Below are 25,068 nucleotides of genomic sequence, written 5' to 3'. Positions count from 1 at the left end.
GGCAGAGGGGCATTGCTGGCACATGATGGCATATATCACATTGGTAGATGTGCAGGTGAACGAGCCTCTAATAGTGTGGCTGATGTGATTAGGCCCTATGATGGTGTCCCCTGAATAGATATGTGGACACAGTTGGCAACGGGCTTTGTTGCAAGGATAGGTTCCTGGGTTAGTGGTTCTGTTGTGTGGTGTGTGGTTGCTGGTGAGTATTTGCTTCTGGTTGGGGGGCTGTCTGTAAGCAAGGACTGTCCTGTCTCCCAAGATTTGTGAGAGCGATGGGTCGTCCTTCAGGATAGGTTGTAGTTCCTTGATGATGCGTTGGAGAGGTTTTTGTTGGAGGCTGAAGGTGACGGCTAGTGGCATTGTTATTTTCTTTGCTGGGCCTGTCCCGTAGTAGGTGACTTCTGGGTACTCTTCTGGGTCTGTCAATCTGTTTCTTCACTTCACCAGGTGGGTATTGTAGTTGTAAGATTGCTTGATAGAGATCTTGTAGGTGTTTGTCTCTGTCTGAGGGGTTGGAGCAAATGCGGTTGTATCGTAGAGCTTGGCTGTAGACAATGGATCGTGTGGTGTGGTCTGGATGAAAGCTGGAGGCATGTAGGTAGGAATAGCGGTCAGTAGGTTTCCTGTATAGGGTGGTGTTTATGTGACCATCGCTTATTAGCATCATAGTGTCCAGGAAGTGGATCTCTTGTGTGGACTGGTCCAGGCTGAGGTTGATGGTGGGATGGAAATTGTTGAAATCATGGTGGAATTCCTCAAGGCCTTCTTTTCCATGGGTCCAGATGATGAAGATGTCATCAATGTAGCGCAAGGAGAGTAGGGGCATTAGGGGACGAGAGCTAAGGAAGCATTGTTCTAAGTCAGCCATAAAAATGTTGGCATACCGTGGGGCCACGCGGGTACCCATAGCAGTGCCGCTGACTTGAAGGTATGAATTGTCCCCAAATGTGAAATAGTTATGGGTGAGGACAAAGTCACAAAGTTCAGTCACCAGGTTTGCCATGACATTATCGGGGATACTGTTCCTGACAGCCTGTAGTCCAAGGTATTTCTGCTCACTGATGACTCATATAAATATATTTGGGCCACACTTGACTCATCTTTAGTAGAAGTTTAGTGCCAACATATAGGGCTGGAAGTTAGGTCTGTGTAGGTCCCCAGAAAAGCTAGCTCACACTAAAAGAAAAGCCCCATGCTCACACTAAACTGAAAAGATGTGGGTAATACTACATATAACATTGATGGCTGATGAACCAGGTATTTTCTGCAGGCGAAAAGAAGAAAAAATGAAAGCTCTGCAACTGAAAATAAGCCATTTGAAAAACTCAACAGCTGGCACCTTTCTCCTGCACCACAGGAATACAATTATAGCAGGCTGACAGAGCAACAGCTCTTATTATATAACGTCCCCTCCCCTATTCGAGTGCAGATCTGTAAGCTGCTTTAAAAGTTATTTGCATATCTGATTTATGCTTCATCTCCTGTCTATTTGCACTATCCATTTCCAGTAGCTTCTATAGTACAGATTTTTTTTTAACAGTTAATTGTTTAAAACTAATATTAAAACAGACCCCCAAAAGAGTTAAACCATGGTAAGAGTAAATTAAATTAAAACAGGTTTCAGAGTAGCAGCCATGTTAGTCTGTATTTGCAAAAAGAAAAGGAGTACTTGTGGCACCTTAGAGACTAACAAATTTATTTGAGCATAAGCTTTCGTGAGCTACAGCTCCTTTTCTTTTTTTAAATTAAAACAGAAAAGGATAAAAGGGGCTCTGATTGCCTCTCAGATTGGCTACCTCCTTGGTTAGCCTCTGTGCCAGGGTGCTAACAACCCTCCCGTTACACACGCCCCTGTTAGGGTCAGTGAGGCACAGAAGTACTAGTGTGTGGATGCCGGAGGCTACCCATTGCCAAAAATAGAAACATATTTTCTTTGTTAACCCCCCTTTGAGCCTTTAGCTCTAGTGCTCCTGGCATTAGCATCAAGGATCTCCAAGGTCGATAGCTGTGATATATTGTACTTGGAAAAGAGCAATTAAAATTGGACTGCAAAGTGGCTTAGAGATAAGAAGCAGAGGCTATTGGTAAAACAAAAATGTAAAGCATGGAGAGAGACAAACTAGTTCACTATCATGCTCACTCTGGTTGACCTTATATTTAAATGGCTTTGAAAATGGCACAATTTCATGAGTTATTACATTTTCAGATGGTGTTAAATTAACATGCAGAGGCAGAAAATGCTATGAAATAAAGCAAATAAATCTGGAATTAGATGAGCTGATCAGACTTATAGGATAAAGGTTCATGCAGCTACTGGAGATAAGATAATGAGGATTATAGGGAACAAAAAATCATCAGATTGTAGGTATTCTACTATGAAAGCCACTGGACAGGTCCTTGTAGCTACTGCAATATCTGCAGGGAACAAAGTACACTGCATCAGGAGGAATAACTGCAAATGACTTCACTAGAATACAAAATGAGTTCCACACAGAACATAAACCAGTGTACGCTAGTTAACACACTAACTGCATCTGCACGAGGCCATGGTTAAAAGACAAATATGTTCTATCAACAAGGAACAAAGAACACACCTACAACGCACCGAAAAGACCAAATCCTGGACGACCACAGCATCTAAAGGATAATGCAAAACGAGAAAAGGGCAGCAGTCAGCAGCCAAAATGTCTAGATTTTCTAAAAACATGGTATGTTGGCCATCGCTGACAGGGCACCATTTCAAATTTGTTCTATAGGATGCTGGGCTCTTTTGCCTCTACCCTCTCCACTGGAAGTGATGTTGGGGAGCCAGGGAGTAAAATCCCTACTCCCTGAAATTGCTGATGCCATCTTACAGATTCCTATTTGGGAGAAGGGAAATTGGCCGACCTGTATATTTTGCAGGGATATACACTCTCTGTTTTGTGAATTGTTTAATCGGGTTTATATCTTGCTGATATATTCTAAGCAGCCCACCTTGAGCATAACTTCTCCTTTTGTAATTCTTTAAGTTCACTCTCCGTGATTTGAAATGGACTGGTCTCCGTAAGCCAAGTCTTATCCCAATCATCAGGTACAATAATGTTTCAAGAAAGTTCTTAAAAATGAGTTCTAGCTCACGAAAGCTTATGCTCAAATAAATTTGTTAGTCTCTAAGGTACCACAAGTACTCCTTTTCTTTTTGTGAATACAGACTAACACGGCTGCTACTCTGAAACCTGCTTTTGAAAGACACTTTCTTAACACCAGAAAAAATGCAGTGAAGACTGTGATATAGGCCTCTGTGATTAAGGGTAATGAAGAAAAAAGACCTCCAAGACCGTAGGATCTGAAATGTATTTAAACACTTATTGCCGACAGAATTCTAGCACTGTTTCCATGACCAGTTTAGGCAGGGATTTTTTTTCAATCTGAAAACTGTGTTAGAACTCTATTATAAAACTGCATTCTGGGCTATGGAGGCTAGTGGCTCTATAGCATGGCTTGGCTAGTGTGGTTCTTTTTTTTAAAAAAAAATGTATTTCTACTCTGGGGTTAGGGAAGCCATGGTAGAATTCTGTTAGCAACAACTGTATTTAGACCTGGTTTTCAGCATGGGCAGGGCCTTCCTGTGATCTGTTAACAAGCAGGAAAGACGTATAAAACTGATAGATAGCGACCAGTAAGTTATTTGGGGGGCAGTTATGAAATTATGGACAGATGTTAACAAGGGAAAAAGCCTGAAAGTCACAAAGCCATATTAGCAATATTTCACTTTTATATTTAGTATCATTTGTATTCAGGACATAGGTCAGAAGATTAGAATACCCTTTCCCTTTCAAAGGCTCTTAAACACAGGCCATCTGCGGTTTTATCTGAACTGCAGTAAAAGAAGAGGGATGATTAAGATTTGATATTTCTAGAGTACTGTAACGAGTAAACCTTTGCATAAGAGTCCTCATTCCTTGAGGCTTTTCTTTTGGATTTGCAAAGCCTAAAAAAAATGCACTCTTATCCCATGGGCCAATACAGTTTACTACTAGATATATAAAGAGCTGTCAAAACCACTAGTGAAGCATCTTTGACAAGAGCATCCTTACTGAATTGTAGGTTACCTATTAAATGGGCACTCTAGGCAGGTAGGCCTAAAATTAGATCTAGATTACCAGCCTTGTTTCTATCTAGGGGTCATGAACATGCAGAGAGAGTCCGTACACACACACTCTGCACTGACCTCCTGCTGTCCACCTACATTTCTGGGAGTAGGAGGCTAAATCCCAACTCCAGAGTCTAATATGCAGCACAAGTTTGTTATTTAAGGTGTCCTACAGCAAGATGCTGAAATATTGAGACTCCCTGGAAACAGTTTCCGATTTAGGAAGGGATGGATGAGCTCTTTACCTTTATGGGGCAGAGAAATTGAGCTCTATGCTGTTCGCTGTGTGTAGGTCTTTTCATCAGAGGCCTTGTCTGCTCTATGAGGACACTAGAAATCCCAAGACACTTAATAAGATCAGGAACTTGCCCCTTGTTTTCCCTTCTCCCACTGTTATGCAATGCCATGTACACTACCTGGCTGTTACCCTTCATCCCAGAGATGGCAGCATTTCTGTGGTGCTGCATGTTTATGAAGTGCTTTGGAATGAACAAAACTATATACACAGATTGAGGCTGATTAAGGCAGATTAAGTTTTGTCCACAAAAATTGTGGTTTTCAATTAAACAACATTTTTCATTAAAATTGTCTTCATACTGTAGAAAATTTTGATTTTTCAACAAAAGAAAGTGTAAAAAACAAAAAGATTTCAATTTTGGACCAAAAATGAAAAATATTTTAGCTGAATACCAAAATATCTCAGTTGGGACAGGATGCCATGCTATCTCATAGGCATTTTATTCTGGTTGCCTCATGTTTCCATTCTCCTGTGCGGACCAGGCTTCCCAGCCGGACAGACAATCTCCCATGATGCACCATGGTCACTAGACCAAAGCCGATGATGCACTGGCTCCCCGCACAGAGAGGATAGTATGAAGCATCATGGAAGATGTAATCTGACCAGAGAGCCTGGCTGATAGAGGAGAATGGGAGCGTAAGGCAAATGAACTACAATCCCCATGAAACACCACACCAGTACGGTAGAAGCCCCTTTATCTGACCCTCCATTATCCGGCTTTCCTTATTAACCGAACAACAAGTGCACACAGGTCCAGAAGCAGATCTCTCCTGTGGCAGCTAGATGGTGCTACAGCCATTCTCCAGATTACCCAAATTTTTGATGATCCAATCTGGCCCCAGTCCCAATTAGATTGGATAAATGGAGTTCTGCTGTATTTCCAAATCAAACTACTTTGGGTTTTGGCCAAATTACTTCAGTTTTCGATTTTTTGCTGAAAAGTTGGCTTTTTTCACAAAAAAATTCTTTGTGTGATTAGCTGTAACAAAGATACATTATTACCACAAGGCTAGAGCCCTTCATTGTACCTTGGATAATTAGTTACAGCACCAACCTGTATCAGCGAGAAAAGTAATAGTCTTGTTCCACCCACAGTCATGGGATCCAGGAACATCTATCTACATTCTAATCCTGCTCTAAGGCTGGCTTGCTGTGTGGTTTTGAGCTACTCTCACCCTCTGTAACTCAGTTTCCCTTTCTAAAAATGGGGATAATTACATATACTTATATCTCAGAGGCATTATGATATTTGTCTGGTGTTTTGGAAATATGAAGTGATATATAAGTATTAGGTGTAAAACTCAATTATCCACATATCTCGGGACACTGACATTTTTGGATAATGAGTGTATTGGACAAGTCAAATTTGTTTCTATACGAATTTCTGACTTGGGATACAACTACAGGATTGCTCCTCTCCAAGGGAAAGACGGTAGAGGGAAACTAACACTTAAACCGGCAAATAATGTGTGTGGGAGGGTGCGGGGAAGGGAGGTGTTAGATTTAAAAAAATATTGTCGATGAAACAGGTTGTTTAAAGAAATTATTTACTTTCTTCTAATATTTCTTTCAGAAGAAACGCAGGTAAAATTGATCTTCAACCCACAGAACTTAGAATCATAGAAGGTAAGGGTTGGAAGGGACCTCAGGAGGTCATCTAGTCCAACCCCCTGCTTGAAGCAGGACCAATCCCCAATTCTTGCCCCAGATCCCTAAATGGCCCCCTCAAGGATTGAACTCACAACCCTGGGTTTAGCAGGCCAATGCTCAAACCACTGAGCTATCCCTCCCCCCAATCAAACTTAACAATCAAGCCAGTGCTTCACAGAGTGTTTGACATAAACATGTATGTTTTGGCAGCAATTTTAACATGCGTTACTAAATCATAATTTGAAGATATCTAATCCAGCCTCGCACAAAACTGTCCCAAAAAATACACCTGTCCACAAACAAAATCTACTTGCCTGCTGTTTGTCATGATAAAAGAAAAAATAATGATATTTTACTTTTCTGCAAAAAAAACAAAAAAAATCCAAACCTACTTGTCATGGGGAAGCAGGTGAGCAGAATTTTGTAAGGCTGCCCTAATCAAATATATTGATACTTAAGTGGCATTATAAATCATAGGCCTGACATTCTTTCCCTTACAGAATAAGGACAGCAGTATCAGCATTTACTGTCTGCAGTCATATCATATATTTCAAGCCGTTGCTCCAGAAATCCCTCGCCTCAGGAAATGGAAACTGCAAGGATCTCTAGGGAGAGCTGTCAGTAAGGCATTCTCAGTGCTGGGGTCCTAGACTGTAAAACACCTGCTGGATGAGAATGAGTCTTAGTCTGCCCAGCTTCAGAGTCCAGTGCAAAACCTGCATTTTGGCAGAAGTTTCCTTGTAATAATTGACGGAAGGGAGGATAAAGGAAGGGGAAGAAAAAAGGAGGAAGAAGGGAAGAAAGGATGGTCAAGTTTAAGTGAAACCCTAGGATGGCAAGAGTGGAATCCAATTTGATGATCTTTATAATTGTGTTTTGCATCTATTGCAATTAGCAGCCTATAAATATTTTTGGTAGAGTTTCAATAGCTTTGTTTGTTGCGATTAATAGTTTAGGAGTGCAGTTCGCTGCCACTGCCTTTAAGAGGCTGATTTAAATTGAAGGACACCATCTAGCATCCCGGATTTGCAGACCAATGTTTCCTAGCTGATACCACACCTTCCCCCAGGCAGCATGCAAAATTTTAGACAGAACTGTAGTAGGATTCATAGTTTTGTGAATGAAAACTGGAAGGAAGTTACAGATCAAGCTCTCCTCCATTACATAAACCGCTCACATTTCAGCCATAGTTTGTTTTGTTAGTCTACAGAACTCATGTGCTATAGAAGATTCTTCCTGATTGCCATTAGAAGCAAAGGATAACCTCATGTCTGACTGAATAAAAAAAAATAAGATAATGGTCCAAAGAAGCCTTGTTTGGACTAGAAATTTCAAATCACTTTCAAATTGTTATTTCTTATTCATTGGGTCTGACAAAGTATACTGTGAACAAATACAATTCTTTTAACAGTGATCCTTGTCCTGGAATCAAATATTTGAGTTCTCCCTGGACCATAAAATGTAAGGCAGGAGATCAGCATACAGACGGCCTATTTGAATTTATTGGCAAGCAGCACTGAAAGACAATTTGAACTCGTTAGCAAATCTAGTTATTTTTCACCCGCTAGAATAAGTAATAACACTGAAAATTTAGACAAAATATGTTCTAACTACAATTGCACCAATTTATATCACTATACCCTATGTACTCTTACCTTTTCTTCTTGTACCTCAAACACAGCTTCTGGCACACTGCAAGCAAAGAGTGAGGTAGGCAAGTCACTTAAATCCATCATCTCTTCCAAATCATCTTCATTTTCTCCAAAGATCATTTCTTCTTCCTCTTCTTGGTCACTGCTGTAAATGTCTGTCTGGCTGTCACTCCAGGACTTCATAGTGTCTCTGAGCATTGTCCACCGCACACAACTCTTCTTTATGTGCCAGGACTTCTAGCAGGAATCTATTGAGAGAAAATGGAGGATTACAAGTACCGAATTTACCAGTAAATCACATTTTCCTGCTATAGTTATTCTTTGAGATGAATCATTTTATGCAGAAAAGAGAAATCAGTGTGAAGGCTGCCTATAGCCTACAGTACAGAACCACTTTATCTCATTCCTATAAACCTGAGACTCACCTGTTTGAGCTGTGAAAAGGAATGTAAGAAACCATCCATTCTAATAAATGTAAACAATTTTTGTCAGCGTAATAGAACATTAAAGTATTAGGAAACTGTTCTACAAGCTTTCCTTGATGCCATAATACTTTGCATTTAGATTGACATACTCAGAGAAAAAAAATGCTAAGTATTTTATAAACAAGCTTCACCCAGCTAATGTGAGTTGTGCAGTCTTCGGATTTTACAGATGGAAAAAACATGCACACTGTAAAGTTAAGTGTCTTGCACAAGCTCCCTGCAACTCAGCAGCACAGCCAGGAACAAAACCCAATATTCCCAATACTCCAAGCCCCCTTTTCTAACTGCTAGATCAACAGTGTCTTCCACAACAGACACTGTATGAATAGAAAAAAAAATATTCTAAGCTGTATGGGTAGTCTGCACAGTGCTATACATGCAATCCTCAATAAATGTGAGATGGAAACAAAATGCAATGCAAACAAGATATCATATAGGATACTAAACCAGAGACCTTAGAATATGAACTATTTTTGCATAAGCAACTACACTTTATAGAACACATGTTGTCAACTCTTGATAAAACACAGGAGCACTTTTGTGGTGAGAAAAAAGTAATTATCACATTACTATATTTTAATGTGTAATCTTTGGAAGAAGGGTGGGGAGTAAGTTGCGAAGAACACTAGAAAAACTGGCAGCCTATGTATTTGTTTACTATCTGCAGTTGTTTGTTTTGAATATTTTATTTGCTTAACTAGCTTATTCCTTTGAAGCAGTCAGCTAAAAATGCCATTACCTGTAACCAGCATAGGTGTATGAGAAAAAAAATAAAATAAATCAATCCATGCTAACTTGTGTTTGTTTAAAGCAAGCCCTTAAGACAAAATTTGTGGAAATGAGGAAAAAAATTATTTGATACCCCCAGTTACTGATCTAAGTATTTATAAAGTGCTTCTGCACTGTAGTGCTGAGGCTCCATATTCATGTGATTACCACACTTGTAAAGACACGAGGACATTTTTGAAACATATGGGGAAGTTGGCATTTCAGTTTACATCCCATGACCTAATGTAAACAAGCCTGTTCACACACAGAAATTACAAAGGATTAACCAAACATGTGATGTTAACTTATTTAGTTAAGCCAGTGAAACTGCATGTGGATACATTTACAACCTACTTAAGAAAACTCATGCACAAAGTTGCATCAGCTCAACATCAAGACATTCAGTAAATCAGTGCAATTTTGTGTGTAGATCTGACCTAACTTGACCAGCAAAAGTGAGTTTTACACATTTTCTGAACAGACTATTTCAAATGCATTGATTATATAAACACCAGGGGAAAGAGATGTCACGCCAGAATGTGCTTGTGTAACTGGTAAAGAATTCACTATTTTCTGAGGGCTAACTCATCTAAAAGTGAAGAAAAAAAAAGCATAAATATAGACTAAAAAAAAAAAATACTGAGTGGTTTGGAAGCTCTGAATTTTAAGAGATACTTCCAGGCCAGTCAGTCAAGGGCATTAAGAGGGCGAGGGTACACAAAGTCAAACTGAGCCATGAGCAAATTGCACTGAAAATACTAGCTGCATTATTCATAGAATGACAAGGGGACTCACCCCTTTTACAAAAGGCTTAAACCACAGGGACTCTGCCCCTCAAAGTTAACAATCTGTCTGAAAAGTACTTTAGATGTGCAAAGGAGGAAAGAAAGGGTATTTGGCACAGAGAAATGGGACTTTGTAAGGGATGGCATAAAAGAAGGTATGACAACAGAAGATTTAAATGAATAATGAGGAAGAGGGGAGATAGGGTGACATATGGACAGACACACTAAATATGGCTGAGTTACTGAGAGCCTTGAAAAAGGACAAGGAACTTGACACAGAAGAACCAATCAAGCCAGTGAAGTTTGAGGGAAGGCAAAGAGGGTGATAAAGGAAAATTAACTAATTACTGTAACAGAGAACGTCTTCATTTTCTCTCTCAAAACCCGCATATCTTTAAACAGTAAAAACCATCACCAGTTAGGGTTGACAGGCGTCTTGGCAGCTCTGGTCAGCACTGCTGACGGGGTTGTTACAAGTCCGATCGGCGGTGCAGCAGGGCTAAGGCAGGCTCCCCTGCCTGCCCTGGGTCTGCGTGGTTCCTGGAAGCGGCTGGCACTTCCCTCTGGTTCCTAGACAGAGGTGCAGCCATGGGGGCTCCACGCTGCCCCCCCCCCAAGTGCCGGTTCCACACCTCCCATTGGCTAAGAACCGCAAGCAACGTCTGCAGGCTGGGGAGGCACAGAGAGCTGCCTGGGCGCGCCTCCGCGAAGGAGCTGGAGGGAAATGCCGGCCACTTCCAGAAACCACCTGAGGTAAGCGCAGCCCAGAGCCCGCACCCCGAACTTCCTTCAGCACCCCACACCCACAGCCCCACCCCCAGCCAGAGCCCTCATCCCCCCGCCCCAGCCCAGAGCCCCCCCACACACCCTGATCCCCTCATTTATAGCTCCAGGCTAGAGCCCTCACACCCCCAGCCAGAGCCCTCATCCCCTCCCACACCCCAACCCTTTGCTCAGCCAGGTGAAAATGAGCGAGTGAGCAAGGGTGGGGGAGAGTGAGCGACAGAAGGGGGGGGGGGAATGGAGTGAGTGCAGGTGGGGCCTCGGAGAAGGGGGTGTGGTAGGGGCAGGGTTTCAGGAAGGGGCAGGGCAGGGGGCTGGGTAAGGTTGTTCTGTTTTCTGCATTTGGAAAGTTGGCAACCATAACCACAGTGAAAAGAAAGACTTCTTTACTCCAAGTGAGAAAGGCTTTTTTACTCCATGGATTATCAACATCAGAGTCCATTACAGCTCCTTCAAAATGGTTACATTCTACTATGTCATTTAAGGAGCTCTAATCTGCAGATTACTGACACTAAACAATACAATGACTGAAAAGCAGATGGAATATTTACATTTTTTCTCATGTAACTAAGACATAGTGAGCATGTGTTTGTGTATGCTCAGCATATGGACATACTAAACTGGAAGGAAACACATGCAAAAGGCATGGGACTGAAGAACAGGAGACCTAGGTTCTACTCCTATATATGCTAACGCTCACTGTGTGACCTTAAGGGTGTGTCTACACAGCAAAGGAACACCAGCCACTGGCCTGTGCCAGCCGACTCGGGCTCACGGGGGTGTTTCATTGCTGTGTAGACTTCCAGGCTCAGGCTGGAACCCCAGTTCTAGGACCCTGCAGGGTTCAAGGGTCCCAGAACTCTGTACTTCACGTTCCCATTCTGTAAAATGTGGCTTTGTAGGGAAGGGGCTTTGAGATCATGCATGAAAAGTGCAATAAAAGAGCATATGTAAAAGATTTTATACAAAAGCAGTCATGGAACATATACAAGTGATTTAAAAAATAACGATAGTTGTTTTAAATTTAAAAACAAAAGTAAATATCCTTTTAAATCAAATCCTCGTTTTTTGTTTTCGATTTTAAATTACAGGCTCGCATCTGAAAGTATACAACTTCTCTTTCTGGCCAGGCTGAGAGTTTAAAAGGAGTATTGCTCTGGGGGCATTCACAGTGAAACCTGAGAAGACATCACCATATACTGCAAAATGAAAGATTTTGGAGAAAAGTAAGAGTATTGATTCCTGGATCTTATTACACACATGCACACACAGCTATCAGAAAAGTAGCTGACGACATTAAGACAGCATGTTACATTTACAATTTGATGCATATGCTGGGTTTGTGCAGTACAGCACTCTGTGCGCTAACACTGTCAACACAGAATGGTCGAAAGAAAAGCGACCAGATCTGTGTGTCCTCAAGAGTCCAAGAAGAAAAACAAAAAAGAAGCCTACATGTTTGTTTGATTACATCAATAGGATAAATTGAGTTTGTTAAAATATTCCACAAGGGTAATTCAAGCAAGCGGAAATTCGTTCTGCTCTCTGGTGGATTTGTTTCCTCCACAGAGGTAAGCAATTTTGATATTTGACTGGTTAAATATTTGTAGGTCAACTGACCAACAACTACTGAAATATCTTTAACACACAAAGCTTCCACAGGCACAATGCATTTTAGGAATAACAGGTTTAAAAATAACTATTGTCTCTCTTGCAGAGACTCTGGATTTAAAAGAAAAGAACTGAGAGTCAGAAGGAGGGCAAGGTGCTAATAGAAAAGGAGTACTTGTGGCACCTTAGAGACTAACCAATTTATTTGAGCATAAGCTTTCGTGAGCTACAGTGAGCTAAGGTGCCACAAGTACTCCTTTTCTTTTTGCGAATACAGACTAACATGGCTGTTACTCTGAAAAAAGGTGCTAATAGTGGTTAAACTACAAATTAGTACGGATACCTAGGGCAAGTCACTTAACTAATTGTGCTTCAGTCTCCCTAGCTGTAAGTGGAGATTAGTCTCACAACACAGTGGGGTTGTGAGACTAATCTATTAATGTTTGTAAACTACTATGAGATCTTTGAGTGGAAAGCACTAGAGAAATGTTAAGTACTTGAGAACAGATTTTTGCATATCATACATTATATAAAAATCTGAGCAATCAAATCATGTTTTGTTTCTAATATATGTGAAATGTAGTGTTTGCTATTTGACAAAACGAATTACAAAGCTGTACTTATCAAAGTTACTTCATTCCATTTAAACTTGAAGTGATTTAGCATTATTTTACTAATCACAGCAAACTTGTTCATATAAAATCAATGTTGGTAAGTTTCATTATGTCTGAAATACAAACAGGAGTGACAAATTTAAAAACAAATGCCAAATATTTAGAAGTTATTCACTGAAAAACATTATCGTGTAGGCTACAGATCAACATTAGCCGCCATCATCCCACTCCTGAGATAAACTCACTCTTACTCGTTAAATTGCGGTTATTCAGACTCATAGGCATAAATCCTGAACTGGAGAGAAGATGAAGTGAATGAAAAATCTCCTTGAATCAAAATCACCACCCTCATGCACTTTCAATCCTTGTATTTTTTAGCCTTTACTTTAAGAGTCAGGAGCTGGTGTCAGAGTTTAATAATCAAGCAACTCTACATTCTAACAAAGTTAGTGAATAAAAAACAACTGTTATGACTGGTAAATAATAGGCATTTTAAATTGAATATAAAATAATTAATGTGTCATTCCTAGTAGTCAAGTGAAAAAAAAAAAAAATCAGTGTACAGAAGCTGAAGGACGTGCATTCCAAAAGAAACATTTAAACCAGATTGGGGAGTAGAGGGGAGAACCATCTACTCATGATTAGGCTGAATTCCAACACAGACAAGTTTTAAAATCCTACAGGTTGGGTTTTATAACAGAAATAATGTCTACTCCTTCACAACACTGACATCATCAGGCGCTGCAATAATCAATTGTGACATTAACACACAATGAGGAAAAGTGTATTGTAACTAGGATACACAACAAATTGTTTAAAAGACAATCTACACTATGTAAACAATGCTTGTACACAGTAAAGCAACAAAGTAAAACGATGTAAATACAGATAGAATTTTAGGGTACAGTACAAAACAACGCACAATAAAGTGGCTGAAGTATAGCATGAAGTGATTCAGCTAATATGATGCAGACGGAAGTAAAATGTAGTAGCTGAAAGAGGCTACAAGTCACAGTGACCTTGCACTGTACCTAAACTGGTCTAGTGAAGTTTAGCAATATCATATAATAAGTATCTTAGCATGGACACAAGAACCCATTTGTAAGTGTTTTCACGTAACACGGTCATTTAGCACTGAACACCTTAAACACGAACTAGTTCATCCTCACTCTGAGGTGAGGCAGACAATCATCATCCCTCTTTTGCAGATGGAAAAGAAAACACACACATGCAGAAGTTAAAATGAGTTGCCCAAGGCCAGCACAGCTCAGTATCAGAGCTGAGATTAGAGCCTTGGAGTTCCTGGTTTGTAGATGTGTGCTCAGCCTACTACATAATGATCACATTACCCCATTTACGGCATAAACACCCTTAACGTGAGGAAAATGCTGACTTTTGCTGAACATCAATTTAAGAAGTTATTAAATATATTAATGCTATATAGATATACATTATTACTGGAGAAAAGGGAAGCTGTTCGACTAAAGCACAGTAGGTAGATTCCTGGCTTCTCTTTCGAGCTCTGCCTCTTGCTGAATTGAGGTGATGCCTTGTTACTAAACTTCTGTTACCTGGTTACACAACTATAAAATAGAAAATTGCCACTTACCCACTGTTGTAAAGTACTCTAAGATCCTTGATTAAAAGTACCAAAAAAGGCCCTTATCCTGTAAAGACATGCACTCAACTTTACACACTGTGAAAAGCCCCACCCACTTCAAGTGCAGCATTGCTATAAATGAACCTCAACACGTTATGAATAGTTTGATTGCAGCAACAAAAATATTATACACCATTTTCTGGTTTGTGAAGTGACAATTTGGCACAGTACTAAATTATTCTGGGGTGATGGTAGCAGCTTACAAATTCTAGTGTCATGATGCAGATAACTAGTTTCCTTCAAACTGACAAAAAATGAATCACCAGATAAATAATTTTATACCTGAGTTAGGGTATAAAAGAGGAAGCCTGGGTAGCTGTAAGCAGCAGAAGAGACCGCAGCTGTTCCCTTCAACTACTGCAAGCAAGGTCTGCGTAAACGAGGGTTTAGTATCTACATTAATGCCAATTCTAGCCAAAACTGAGTTTTAACAAATCTTTTCTTTGTGGCCAGATGAAATGAGCAGAAAACTCCTAGCAGCAAAGATCAGCAGTTCTGCATTATTTACACTACAACCTTCCTTGCAAGTGTAAAAAAATAATTGGAAAGGAAACTGTCAAGTAGTTTAAATCCACAGCTTGAACTATTTTTGTTTAAAAAAAAAAAAAAAAAAAAAAAGAAAGAACGCATCCCCTAATTCTAGTTATTAAATAACAAATCTACAACTCTTAATTTTTACAGGACATTTATTTTCGCAGACTTGCCAGAAATATCAGTACCTGAACACCATAGCTGGCATTGCAGCCACCATTAAACTCTATGAAGGGCTAATCACAAAGCCATACAATGCTCCACTAAAATTAGAGTGGGATAGCCAAATAAAGTAACTGATGTACATATGGTATTTAAGAATTTATTATTACAAGCAGTGCAGAGAGAAGTCTACCTTCTAAAAGACTATATACAAATATTTTACAGCATCTTTTTGAGATACTAGTCAAGACAGGAAAGAGGAGCACTGTGTAGTGAGTGAGTGGTACCAAAGCTCTAATACAGGCTTTGACCCTCATTCACTGTGTGACCTTGGGCAAAGAGCAACCTCTATCTAGGTATTTTTAATGGGCTCACCACTGTGAAGCACAAACTCGCTGCCTCAGTTTCTATTCTATAAAAAGGGGATAATCTTACTTACCTCATGGGTTTGAGGCTTCATTTTGGGTTTTTTAATGATTTTTACCAGTTTCTTGGTTTTATAAAAGCTATTATTTGTTTTTTACCCATTTTCACCCAAATTTTGGTCCACTCAAGTATGTGAAAATATTGATTATGTTACAAAAATCCTATACATTAGGTAGATACATTTATGTTAATAATAAATTAGTTTAAGTGTAAATGCAAGAATGTATATTTGCGTAAGGCAATGTAATGGAAGATAACACATAGGTATGTGTATGTCCATGCTTAACTCCTAAAAAAAAAAAAAAAAAAAAGCTAGAACTAGCCAGACCTGGCTCCCTGTTCCAGAAGGAAAGATGGTGGCTCAGATTACAGAGCCACCATCTCTTCTTTCCAGAGCAGGGATCCCGATCAGAAATACTTTTATTTTTCTCTGTTGTTGCTCTTTTTTCTGTCCTTCCACCCCTCAATATTAACCCAGAAAATGATAGAAATGCATAATCAGATATCAGTATTCAATGCAATTTGTGTGTAGTTAGGCATCCCAAACACAGTATCTTCCTTTAGTTAATGTATGTTCTTTGAATTCTCTCTCATGTTTTTAGATGCTTAAGTGATCTCATACACTAGGACTACATCAATTCTGTGAACCAAACCAGGAGCCTTAGCCACTCAGTTGATCTTGACCCCTTATTAATTCCTTTATTCCAATGAGAAGTAATATGATCTGGTTGGCACACTTAGATGCCGAGGTAATATGCACTTTTAGAAATACTGACAAGGTGTTTTTTTTTTTTAAAAAAAACAACTTTATACAGTCTTGTCAACAATGAGGATTTTGGGAAATTCTCCCCTATTGCTCAAGCAATAGAGAGAAAGAACAGGTGGTGATCATGTACCACCAATGCTTTTAATATTATTTTTTCTAGACCTGCTCTGAGCATTGTTAGATGAGACAGAACGGAAAGAACGCCAGCAGCAGGTGATTTACATTAGCATCTCCTGTCTCCTACCATTACTAGTGCAATGGTCAGAAAATTTCCAGAAGTCTTTAATGCTGACAAGGTCAAAACATTCATGGATGGCACTTTACAGACAGACATATCTGCTCCCAAAGTGTGTAGTCTAAGACCAATCTTGCCAACACAAACACATGTGTGACTTTACCTACGTGAGTAATCTCATTTAAGTCAATGTGTTTGCAAGATCAGCACCAAAGTTTAGAAATAACACGTTCTGTTATAACAAACAAGGGGAAATGAAGGCATTAAGAGTCAACTAAATGGTTAAGTAGGTTGCTTTGGTTCTTAGACCACAAGAGCATTTAAGACCATTTTAAAACATACAAACACAGGAAACCAAACAATATACTTAGAAAACAGCACACTGAACACGTGATGCCTAACCACGCCATGACTGTTGATAATAGGTTGTGTTCTATCACAGCGCACTGAACTGGAGATAAATAACTGTAACCTTAAAATGAAATGCCTATTTTTGTGTCTCACATCATCGATTATAGCTGCAAACAACAGCAAGCTCCGGATCTTCTGAAGTGCAGAAATTGCTTTGAAGCAAGAGCTTCTACACACAAAGCAGCTTCGATTCTTGTAGTTCTGTCACCCTGAGAGGTGATTTGATCATTCTTTTAAATTCTCGACACGCACAACTGAGTAGTGTAGCTCTAGGATTTCGCTTGCGTCGGAGACAGCCGAGCAATCGGTGCCTGCGGGCAGGCAGCAAACAGGCAAGCCATTCCCACGTGAAGGAGAGGAGCTTTGTGGGGTTAATCCACCATCACATGCCCCCAGAAGAGATCGGCGAGCTTCAGAAGTTGCCGGGGAAAGCTCAGCCACTGCTGCAGCGGGTGGCCTCCGAACTTTGGGCGGCTCGCAGCTCCTGCGCGGCCCCTGGCCCACCTCACCCCTTTAACCCCCACCGCGCCAGGGCTGCTCGGGGCCAGACAGACAGACGGGCGGGCGGGGGAGCCTCTCCCCGCTCCTCGAGCCCTTCCCCCTTCACGCCCGGGGCCTGCGGCCCGCAGCAGCCCTGAGGCACGGGTCGGGGCGACGGACACTCAGCCGAGCCAACCGCCCATCCCCGCCCTTTAGACGGGGCGGAGGCCGCCGCCGCCCCCCCGCCCGCGAACCACCAGCACGGGGCGGCTGCGAAACCCACCGCCGCCCCAGGGCGGCTGGCTAGCTGCCCCCCTCCCGCGCGCGCCCGGCCGCCCGCCCCCCGAGGAAGCGGCCACGGAGAGGCTCGAGGCGGCTCCCCCGGGGGGCCGTTGTGAGGGAAAGGAGGCGGGACGGGGCGGGCGGCGGCACAGAGAGAACATGGGGGGCAGCTCGGTCTCCGCTCTGAGGACTCACCGTCCCCGCCTGGGGTTCCCGTCGACCGCCGCGCAGGGCCCGGCGCCCTCTGGGAGGAAGGCGGGCAGGACGAAAGACAGTGGGGGGGCGGGGGGGAGCTGGCAGCGATGGCAGCAGCTGAGGGAAACGGCCCCCCCCGTCCGGGCGCGCTCACTGTAGTTCTCCCCGGGGACGCGCGAGCGCGCGCGCTCCCGTCCTCGCATCGCCACAGGGGTGGCGAGGGAGGGGAGGGAAGTGTGACCCGGATGGGAAGGGAGCGCGCGCGCGCGTGGGGGGGGGGGCCTGATGGCGATTCTTGCGCATGCGCCGGCTCTTAACGGCCTGCCGTCGCCCGGTATTCGTCTGACTTTGGGGAGCCACTCGCGTGGGAAGGGGTGTGTGGGATGAGCTGGAGCCCCGCCTCCCCGGGGTATCCTCTTGCAGGGGGGGTTGGGTTCAGGGGGTATCCTCTTGGGGGGGCAGTGTGGAGGAGGGGCTGAGTTAAAGGGGGCATTGCCCTGGGGGCTACTGTGGGGGGAGGGGCTGGGTTAAAGCGGGCATTGCCCTGGGGGGTACTGTGGGGGAGGGGCTGGGCTAAAGGGGGCATTGCCTTGGGGGGTACTGTGGAGGAGGGGCTGGGCTAAAGGGGGCATTGCCTTGGGGGGTACTGTGGAGGAGGGGCTGGGCTAAAGGGGGCATTGCCTTGGGGGGTACTGTGGGGGAGGGGCTGGGCTAAAGGGGGGCATTGCCTTGGGGGGTACTGTGGGGGAGGGGCTGGGCTAAAGGGGGCATTGCCTTGGGGGGTACTGTGGGGGAGGGGCTGGGCTAAAGGGGGCATTGCCTTGGGGGGGTACTGTGGGGGAGGGGCTGGGCTAAAGGGGGCATTGCTTTGGGGGGTACTGAGGGGGGAGGGGCTGGGCTAAAGGGGGCATTGCCTTGGGGGGTAACATGGGGGAGGGACTGGGGAGCTAGACACGTTAGAGAGGGCAGAGCCCTGGCTGGACTGATGGATGAAGCTGGAACAAAGCTGAAGTTGCAGCAGCTCCCTCCTGGAAGGGCTGTGGGGTTCCCCATGTTGAGCCTGGGTCAGTGCTACGCACTGTTATCACTAAAGACGGGATACCCTGAGCTAGCAAACCCTTATAAGTAATTCTAATGTACTCACTGCAGTGTTGTTGCAGCCTTTGGGACTCTACCACAGCGTGCGTACAGACACACAGGGAGATTTCTAGGCCCCTACCATATTCTGTGTATGCGTAAACACCCCCCTCTCATATTCTGTATTCATGTACACACACAGGTTTCTCTCTCCCTCTAACTTGCTAATCCATTCGGACTTCTTCCCAGTTTCGTTTTTTATATTTTTTATTTTTTGTATTTTTGTTACAGTACCGTTTAGAGGCCTCCACTAAGAACAGTATCAGGGGGTAGCCGTGTTAGTCTGTATCCACAAAAACAACAAGGAGTCTGGTGGCACCTTAAAGACTAACAGATTTATTTGAGCATAAGCTTTCGTGGGTAAAAACCCCACTTCTTCAGTTGCATGGAGTGAAAATTACAGATGCAGACATAAATATACTGACACATGAAGAGAAGGGAGTTACCTCACAAGTGGAGAACCAGTGCTGACAGGGCCAATTCAATCAGGGTGGATGTAGTCCACTCCCAACAATAGATGAGGAGGTGTCCAGGAGAAGCAAAGCTGCTTCTGTAATAAGCCAGCCTCTCCCTGTCCCTATTCAAGCCCAAATTAATGGTGTTAAATTTGCAAATGAATTTTATTTCTGCTGTTTCTCTTTGAAGTCTGGTTTCAGAGTAGCAGTCGTGTTAGTCTGTATCCGCAAAAAGAAAAGGAGGACTTGTGGCACCTTAGAGACTAACAAATTTATTTGAGCATAAGCTTTAGTGAGCTACAGCTCACTTCATCTGAAGTGTTTTTGTTCAAATATAGCTACTTTCAAATCTGTTATAGAATGTCCAGAAAGATTGAAGTGTTCTCACACTGGCTTTTGAATGTTACCATTCCTGATGTCTGATTTGTGTCCATTTATTCTTTTACGTAGGGACTGTCCAGTTTGGCCAATGTACATGGCAGAGGGGCATTGCTGGCACATGATGGCATATATAACATTGGTAGACGTGCAGGTGAATGATGGTGTGGCTGATGTGGTTGGGTCCTCTGATGGTGTTGCTAGAGTAGACATGGGGACAGAGTAGGCAACGAGGTTTGCTACAGGGATTGGTTCCTGGGTTAGTGGTCCTGTGGTGTGGTGTGTAGTTGCTGGTGAGTATTTGCTTCAGGTTTGGGGGTTGTCTGTAAGCAAGGATTGGCCTGTCTCCCAAGGTCTGGGAGAGTGAGAGATCGTTTTCCAGGATAGGTTGTAGATCGTTGATAATGTGCTGGAGAGGTTTTAGCTGGGGGCTGTATGTGATGGCCAGTGGTGTTATGTTATTTTCCTTGTGAGGCCTGTCTGTAGTAGGTGATTTTTGGGTACCTGTCTTGCTCTGTCAATCTGTTTCCTCATTTCCCCAGGTGGATATTGTAGTTTTAAGAATGCTTGATAAAGATCTTGTCGGTGTTTGTCTCTGTCTGAAGGATTAGAGCAAATTCGGTTGTATCTTAGGGCTTGGCTGTAGACAATGGATCGTGTGCTGTGTTCTGGATGGAAGCTGGAGGCATGTAGGTAAGTATAGCGGTCAGTAGGTTTCTGGTATAGGGTGGTGTTTATGTGACCATCACTTATTTGCACTGTAGTGTCCAGGAAGTGGATCTCTTGTGTGGACTTGTCCAGGCTGAGGTTGATGGTGGGGTGGAAATTGTTGAAATCCAGGTGGAATTCTTCAAGGGCCTCCTTCCCGTGGGTCCATGCGGTGAAGAAGTCATCAATGTAGTGCAAGTAGAGGATGGGTGCTAGGGGACGAGACCTGAGGAAGCGTTCTAAGTCAGCCATAAAAATGTTGGCATACTGTGGGGCCATGCGGGTATCCATAGCAGTGCCACTGACTTGCAGGTATAAATTGTCCCCAAATCTGAAATGGTTGTGGGTGAGGACAAAGTCACAAAGCTCAGCCACCAGGTGTGCCGTGACCTCAGGTCACCATTACCCTAGGTGCTGTACACACATTGTGGGAGTCAGTCCCTGCCCATAGGACCTTACAATTTATATTAGGGCTGTCGATTAATCACAGTTAACCCATGTGATTAACTCAAAAAAAATAATTGCGATTTAAAAAATTAATTGCGATTTAAAAAATTAAATGCGATTAATCGCAGTTTTAATTGCGCTGTTAAACAATAGAAGACCAACTGAAATTTATTAAATATTTTTGATGTTTTTCTATATACTCATATATATTGTGTTGTACAATCTGTGTTGTAATTGAAATCAGAGTGTATGTTATTTTTTATTACAAATATTTGCACTGTAAAAATGATGAACAAAAAAATAATATTTTTCAATTCACCTCATACAAGAACTGTAGTGCAATCTTTGTCCTGAAAGTGCAATTTACAAATGTAGATTTTTTGTTGTTACATAACTGCACTCAAAAACAAAACAATGTAAAACTTCAGAGCCTACAAGTCCACTCAGTGCTACTTCTTGTTCAGCCAATCGCTAAGACAAACAAGTTTGTTTACATTTACGGGAGATAATGCTGCCCTCTTCTGATTTACAATGTCACCAGAAAGTGAGAACAGGCATTTGCATGGCACTTTTGTAGCCGGCACAGCATGGTATTTATGTGCCATTTGTATGCCCTTTCATGCTTCAGCCACCATTCCAGAGGACATGCTTCCATGCTGATGACACTCGTTAAAAAAATAATGTGTTAATTACAGTTGTAACTGAACTCCTTGGGGGAGAATTATATGTCCCCTGCTCTGTTTTACCTGCACTCTGCCATATATTTCATGTTATAGCAGTCTCAGATGGTGATCCAGCACGTTGTTCATTTTCAGAACACTTTCACTGCAGATTTCACAAAATGCAAAGAAGGGACTCATGTGAGATTTCTAAAGATAACTACAGCACTCAACCCAAGGTTTAAGAATCTGAAGTGCCTTCCAAAATCTGAGAGGGATGAGGTGTGAAGCATGCTTTCAGAAGTCTTAAAAGAGCAACACTCCAATGCAGAAACCTGAACCACCAAAAAGAAAATCAACCTTCTGCTGGTGGTATGTGACTCAGATATTGAAAATGAACATGCATCGGTCCACACTGCTTTGGATTGTTATCGAGCAGAACCCGTCATCAGCATGGACGCATGTCCCCTGGAATGGTGGTTGAAACATGAAGGGACATGAATCTTTAGTGCATCTGGCACATAAATAACTTGCTGGCTATAACAATGCCATGCGAATGCCTGTTCTCACTTTCAGGTGACGTTGTAAACAAGAAGCGGGCAGCATTATCTCCTGCAAATGTAAACAGACTTGTTTGTCTGAGCGATTGGCTGAACAAGAAGTAGGACTGAGTGGACTTGCAGGTTCTAAAATTGTACATTGTTTTATTTTTGAATGCAATTATTTTTGTACATAATTCTACATTTGTAAGTTCAACTTTCATGATAAAGAGATTGCACTACAGTACTTATATTAGGTAAACTGAAAAATACTATTTCTTTTGGTTTTTTTACAGTGTAAATACTTGTAATCAAAAGTAAATATAAAGTGAGCACGGTACACTTTGTATTCTGTGTTGTAATTGAAATCAATATATTTGAAAATGTAGAAGACATCCAAAAATATTTAAATAAATGGTATTCTATTATTAACAATATGATTAATCGTGCAATTAATCATGATTAATTATTTTAATCGCTTGACAGCCCTAATTTATATATCAGAAATTTCCTTCTTCCATTACGTTCTATTTGAAATTACAATACAAATCTCAAGAAGCGGAGTCTACTACAGAAGTCTCCAGAATTTCTAAAAAGTAGTGTTACGTTAAAACAAAAACATATTTTCCTCTGTTGCACGTGTAGCAGTTAACCTACATTTTAGCTGGAAATGGACAAAACTGGAAAAGAATTATATGAAATGGGGTTCCACAATGTTTATATGACATGTTGCTTTTTAGTATTTTATTAATTATGATGTTCATCCATACTAACACAGCTAAAAGTTCAAAATAAAATTTTCATTTTGTCCCCTCACTCACATTTTTTAGGTAGGGGTTGGGAACAAATGGCAGAATAAGAGAGGGACCTGCAGGAATTAATATTTCATCTATCACAAAGTAAAAACAATCCAGTGATGAGATTATTTGCCTAACCCCCTACCTGCCCAAACTTTGTGATATATTTGCATATGGTTACCTAAGTTTATATCCAAACCAAGTGCCTACAAACATTTGCCTGTACTTTTATATTCCATGAGAGGCAAATAAAAATTGCTGTTTGATTTCACCAATGCTAAAAATCTTTTGTTGATCATTTTTGTCCTCACTCTGCAGCTATGGGGAGAGGGCTGCTGCAGGCCAGGATCTCAATTTAACGTGCTGTACTTACCCTGGTTTAAATGCTTTCTTCTAAAATTTACCTATGACCAAGGAAGGGCAGAAAAGAACGTTAGTCTGATCTCTCCTAGTAGCTTTCTCATTTACATCTGTTCAAAGAAAGGCTCTCCTGTAATGGAAGGAAGGAAGATAAACAAAGCATTCTCAGAAAGGCATTCTTAATTTCACTTCTGTAGGCAAGGAATTCTGCCATTTAAATACAGCAACAGAGGCAATATGTAATTATCCTTTATTATCATACCCTTTATGGCTGCGATCAAATGCCGTATCAATTTACTATGTGATACTTCCTCTCTTAGAGCCAATAATATATTCTGTCCTTATATAGGGACTGTAATAAATCTAATAGCTCTTTTCCATCTCTATCAACTGATTCCGCAGGGGCATATTTATATAGTTCCTTTGACCCTAAAACACAAATTGATTACAATCTCTGTAATACAAATAATTTCACCTAATGATGAAATGCAGCCACTTCAGAATGCAATTCAGTAACTGTTTGACAATGTACTACAGCAAAATTCTACTGAACAATGGAAGGTTTTGTTTCCAGCTGAAACCTTAATTGAATTGGCCTCATTAGCACTGACCCCCCACTTGGTAAGGCAACTCCCATCTTTTCATATATATACTGCTTACTGTATTTTTCACTCCATGCATCTGATGAAGTGGGTTATAGCCCACGAAAGCTTATGCCCAAATAAATTTGTTAGTCTCTAAGGGCCAAAAGGACTCCTCGTTGTTTTTGCTGATACAGACTAACACTCTGAAATCTGTGGGGAATGTTGCCAGTGCCCCTGTACTATGTTTTAATATTTTCACTTTCATATTTTACAATGTAGTATGTAGTGACTCCTGTTAAAAGCCTTTTCAACACCAGGACATATGGCTTCCAGTGCTTTTTCCACTTGTATATGGGTCCCCAGTGTATACATTTAATTAAGAGTATTCTCAGGGTTATCTTCTGCTTATCCCTGTGGAATATGGTCCCCATATGGTCAGTATCAATTAGGTTGGCAAGCATTCAATTAAGATTTATTGCCAGTATTCTAAATTTATAATCTCTATTTCATAAAGGCAGTGATAGGAAATGCTGATACATTTTCAAATCCCTCTGGACTTGAAAGCAAAGACATGCATCTCCAGTGCTCCCAGTCATCACAGCAGGGTAATGGATGAGTAGCACCTCAGAGAGAAGAGTGCCACGTCCTTAATCCTAGTATTGCCAACCCCAAGCACTCAAAAAATCATGAGTCAGGCCCCCAAAATCATGAGATTTAAAAAAAATAAATAAAGGGTCAAAAACCAGAAGCTAAATATAACTCTAAAGTACGCTTGAGTCACATTTTCAAGCTTTTCTCTGAAATCACGAGGGCTAGATTTTTTTTAAAAATGTAAACTAACTTTCTTATGTAATTTCATGAATCCAGGAGATGGGGCTTTCCAGCTAAATAATTCCAACCAACACCAAATATTGTGAGACTTGGCAACACCGCAATTCCCAACCCAGTCTCAGTGCCATGGATTTCCCTGTAAGTCACCCATCCAAAAGCAGACTTTGTTCTCTTTGAATGTATGTCTCATTCATTGCTTATAATGCTCCACTGTCATGACTTCTCTCTTAATATGAATATA

General features: G+C 41.7%; 2 protein-coding genes across 9 annotated transcripts in view; one reads left to right on the top strand and one right to left on the bottom strand.

Moving 5' to 3' along the window:
- The window catches only part of RCAN3 (RCAN family member 3), a 65,195-nt gene extending 46,999 nt beyond the window's left edge, over window positions 1–18,196 (bottom strand). The window contains exons 1-2 of one of the 4 annotated variants that reach the window (XM_043532138.1): window positions 17,933–18,196; window positions 7,742–7,986 (exon numbers count right to left, since the gene is read on the bottom strand). In XM_043532138.1, coding sequence (XP_043388073.1) covers window positions 7,742–7,936 — 195 coding nt within the window. In that variant the 5' untranslated portion in view covers window positions 7,937–7,986; window positions 17,933–18,196. Of the gene's footprint in view, window positions 1–7,741; window positions 7,987–17,068; window positions 17,460–17,932 lie in introns of those variants that run through there. The other 3 variants (XM_037881643.2, XM_043532139.1, XM_027830182.3) reach the window with 3 other exon arrangements.
- A 23-nt stretch (window positions 18,197–18,219) lies between these two features.
- The window catches only part of STPG1 (sperm tail PG-rich repeat containing 1), a 49,346-nt gene continuing 42,497 nt past the window's right edge, over window positions 18,220–25,068 (top strand). For 3 of the 5 annotated variants that reach the window (XM_037881629.2, XM_043532135.1, XM_037881626.2), the window contains exons 1-2: window positions 18,220–18,266; window positions 24,864–24,965. The gene's annotated coding sequence lies outside the window, so the exon portion shown is untranslated. Of the gene's footprint in view, window positions 18,342–22,673; window positions 24,966–25,068 lie in introns of those variants that run through there. The other 2 variants (XM_043532134.1, XM_037881627.2) reach the window with 2 other exon arrangements.

The sequence above is a fragment of the Chelonia mydas genome, chromosome 19, assembly GCF_015237465.2.
Source record: "Chelonia mydas isolate rCheMyd1 chromosome 19, rCheMyd1.pri.v2, whole genome shotgun sequence".
In the NCBI taxonomy this organism is placed as follows: Eukaryota; Metazoa; Chordata; order Testudines; family Cheloniidae; genus Chelonia; species Chelonia mydas.
The sequence above is the reverse complement of the archived record's forward strand: the minus strand, read 5'-3'. Positions and strand labels throughout refer to the sequence as shown.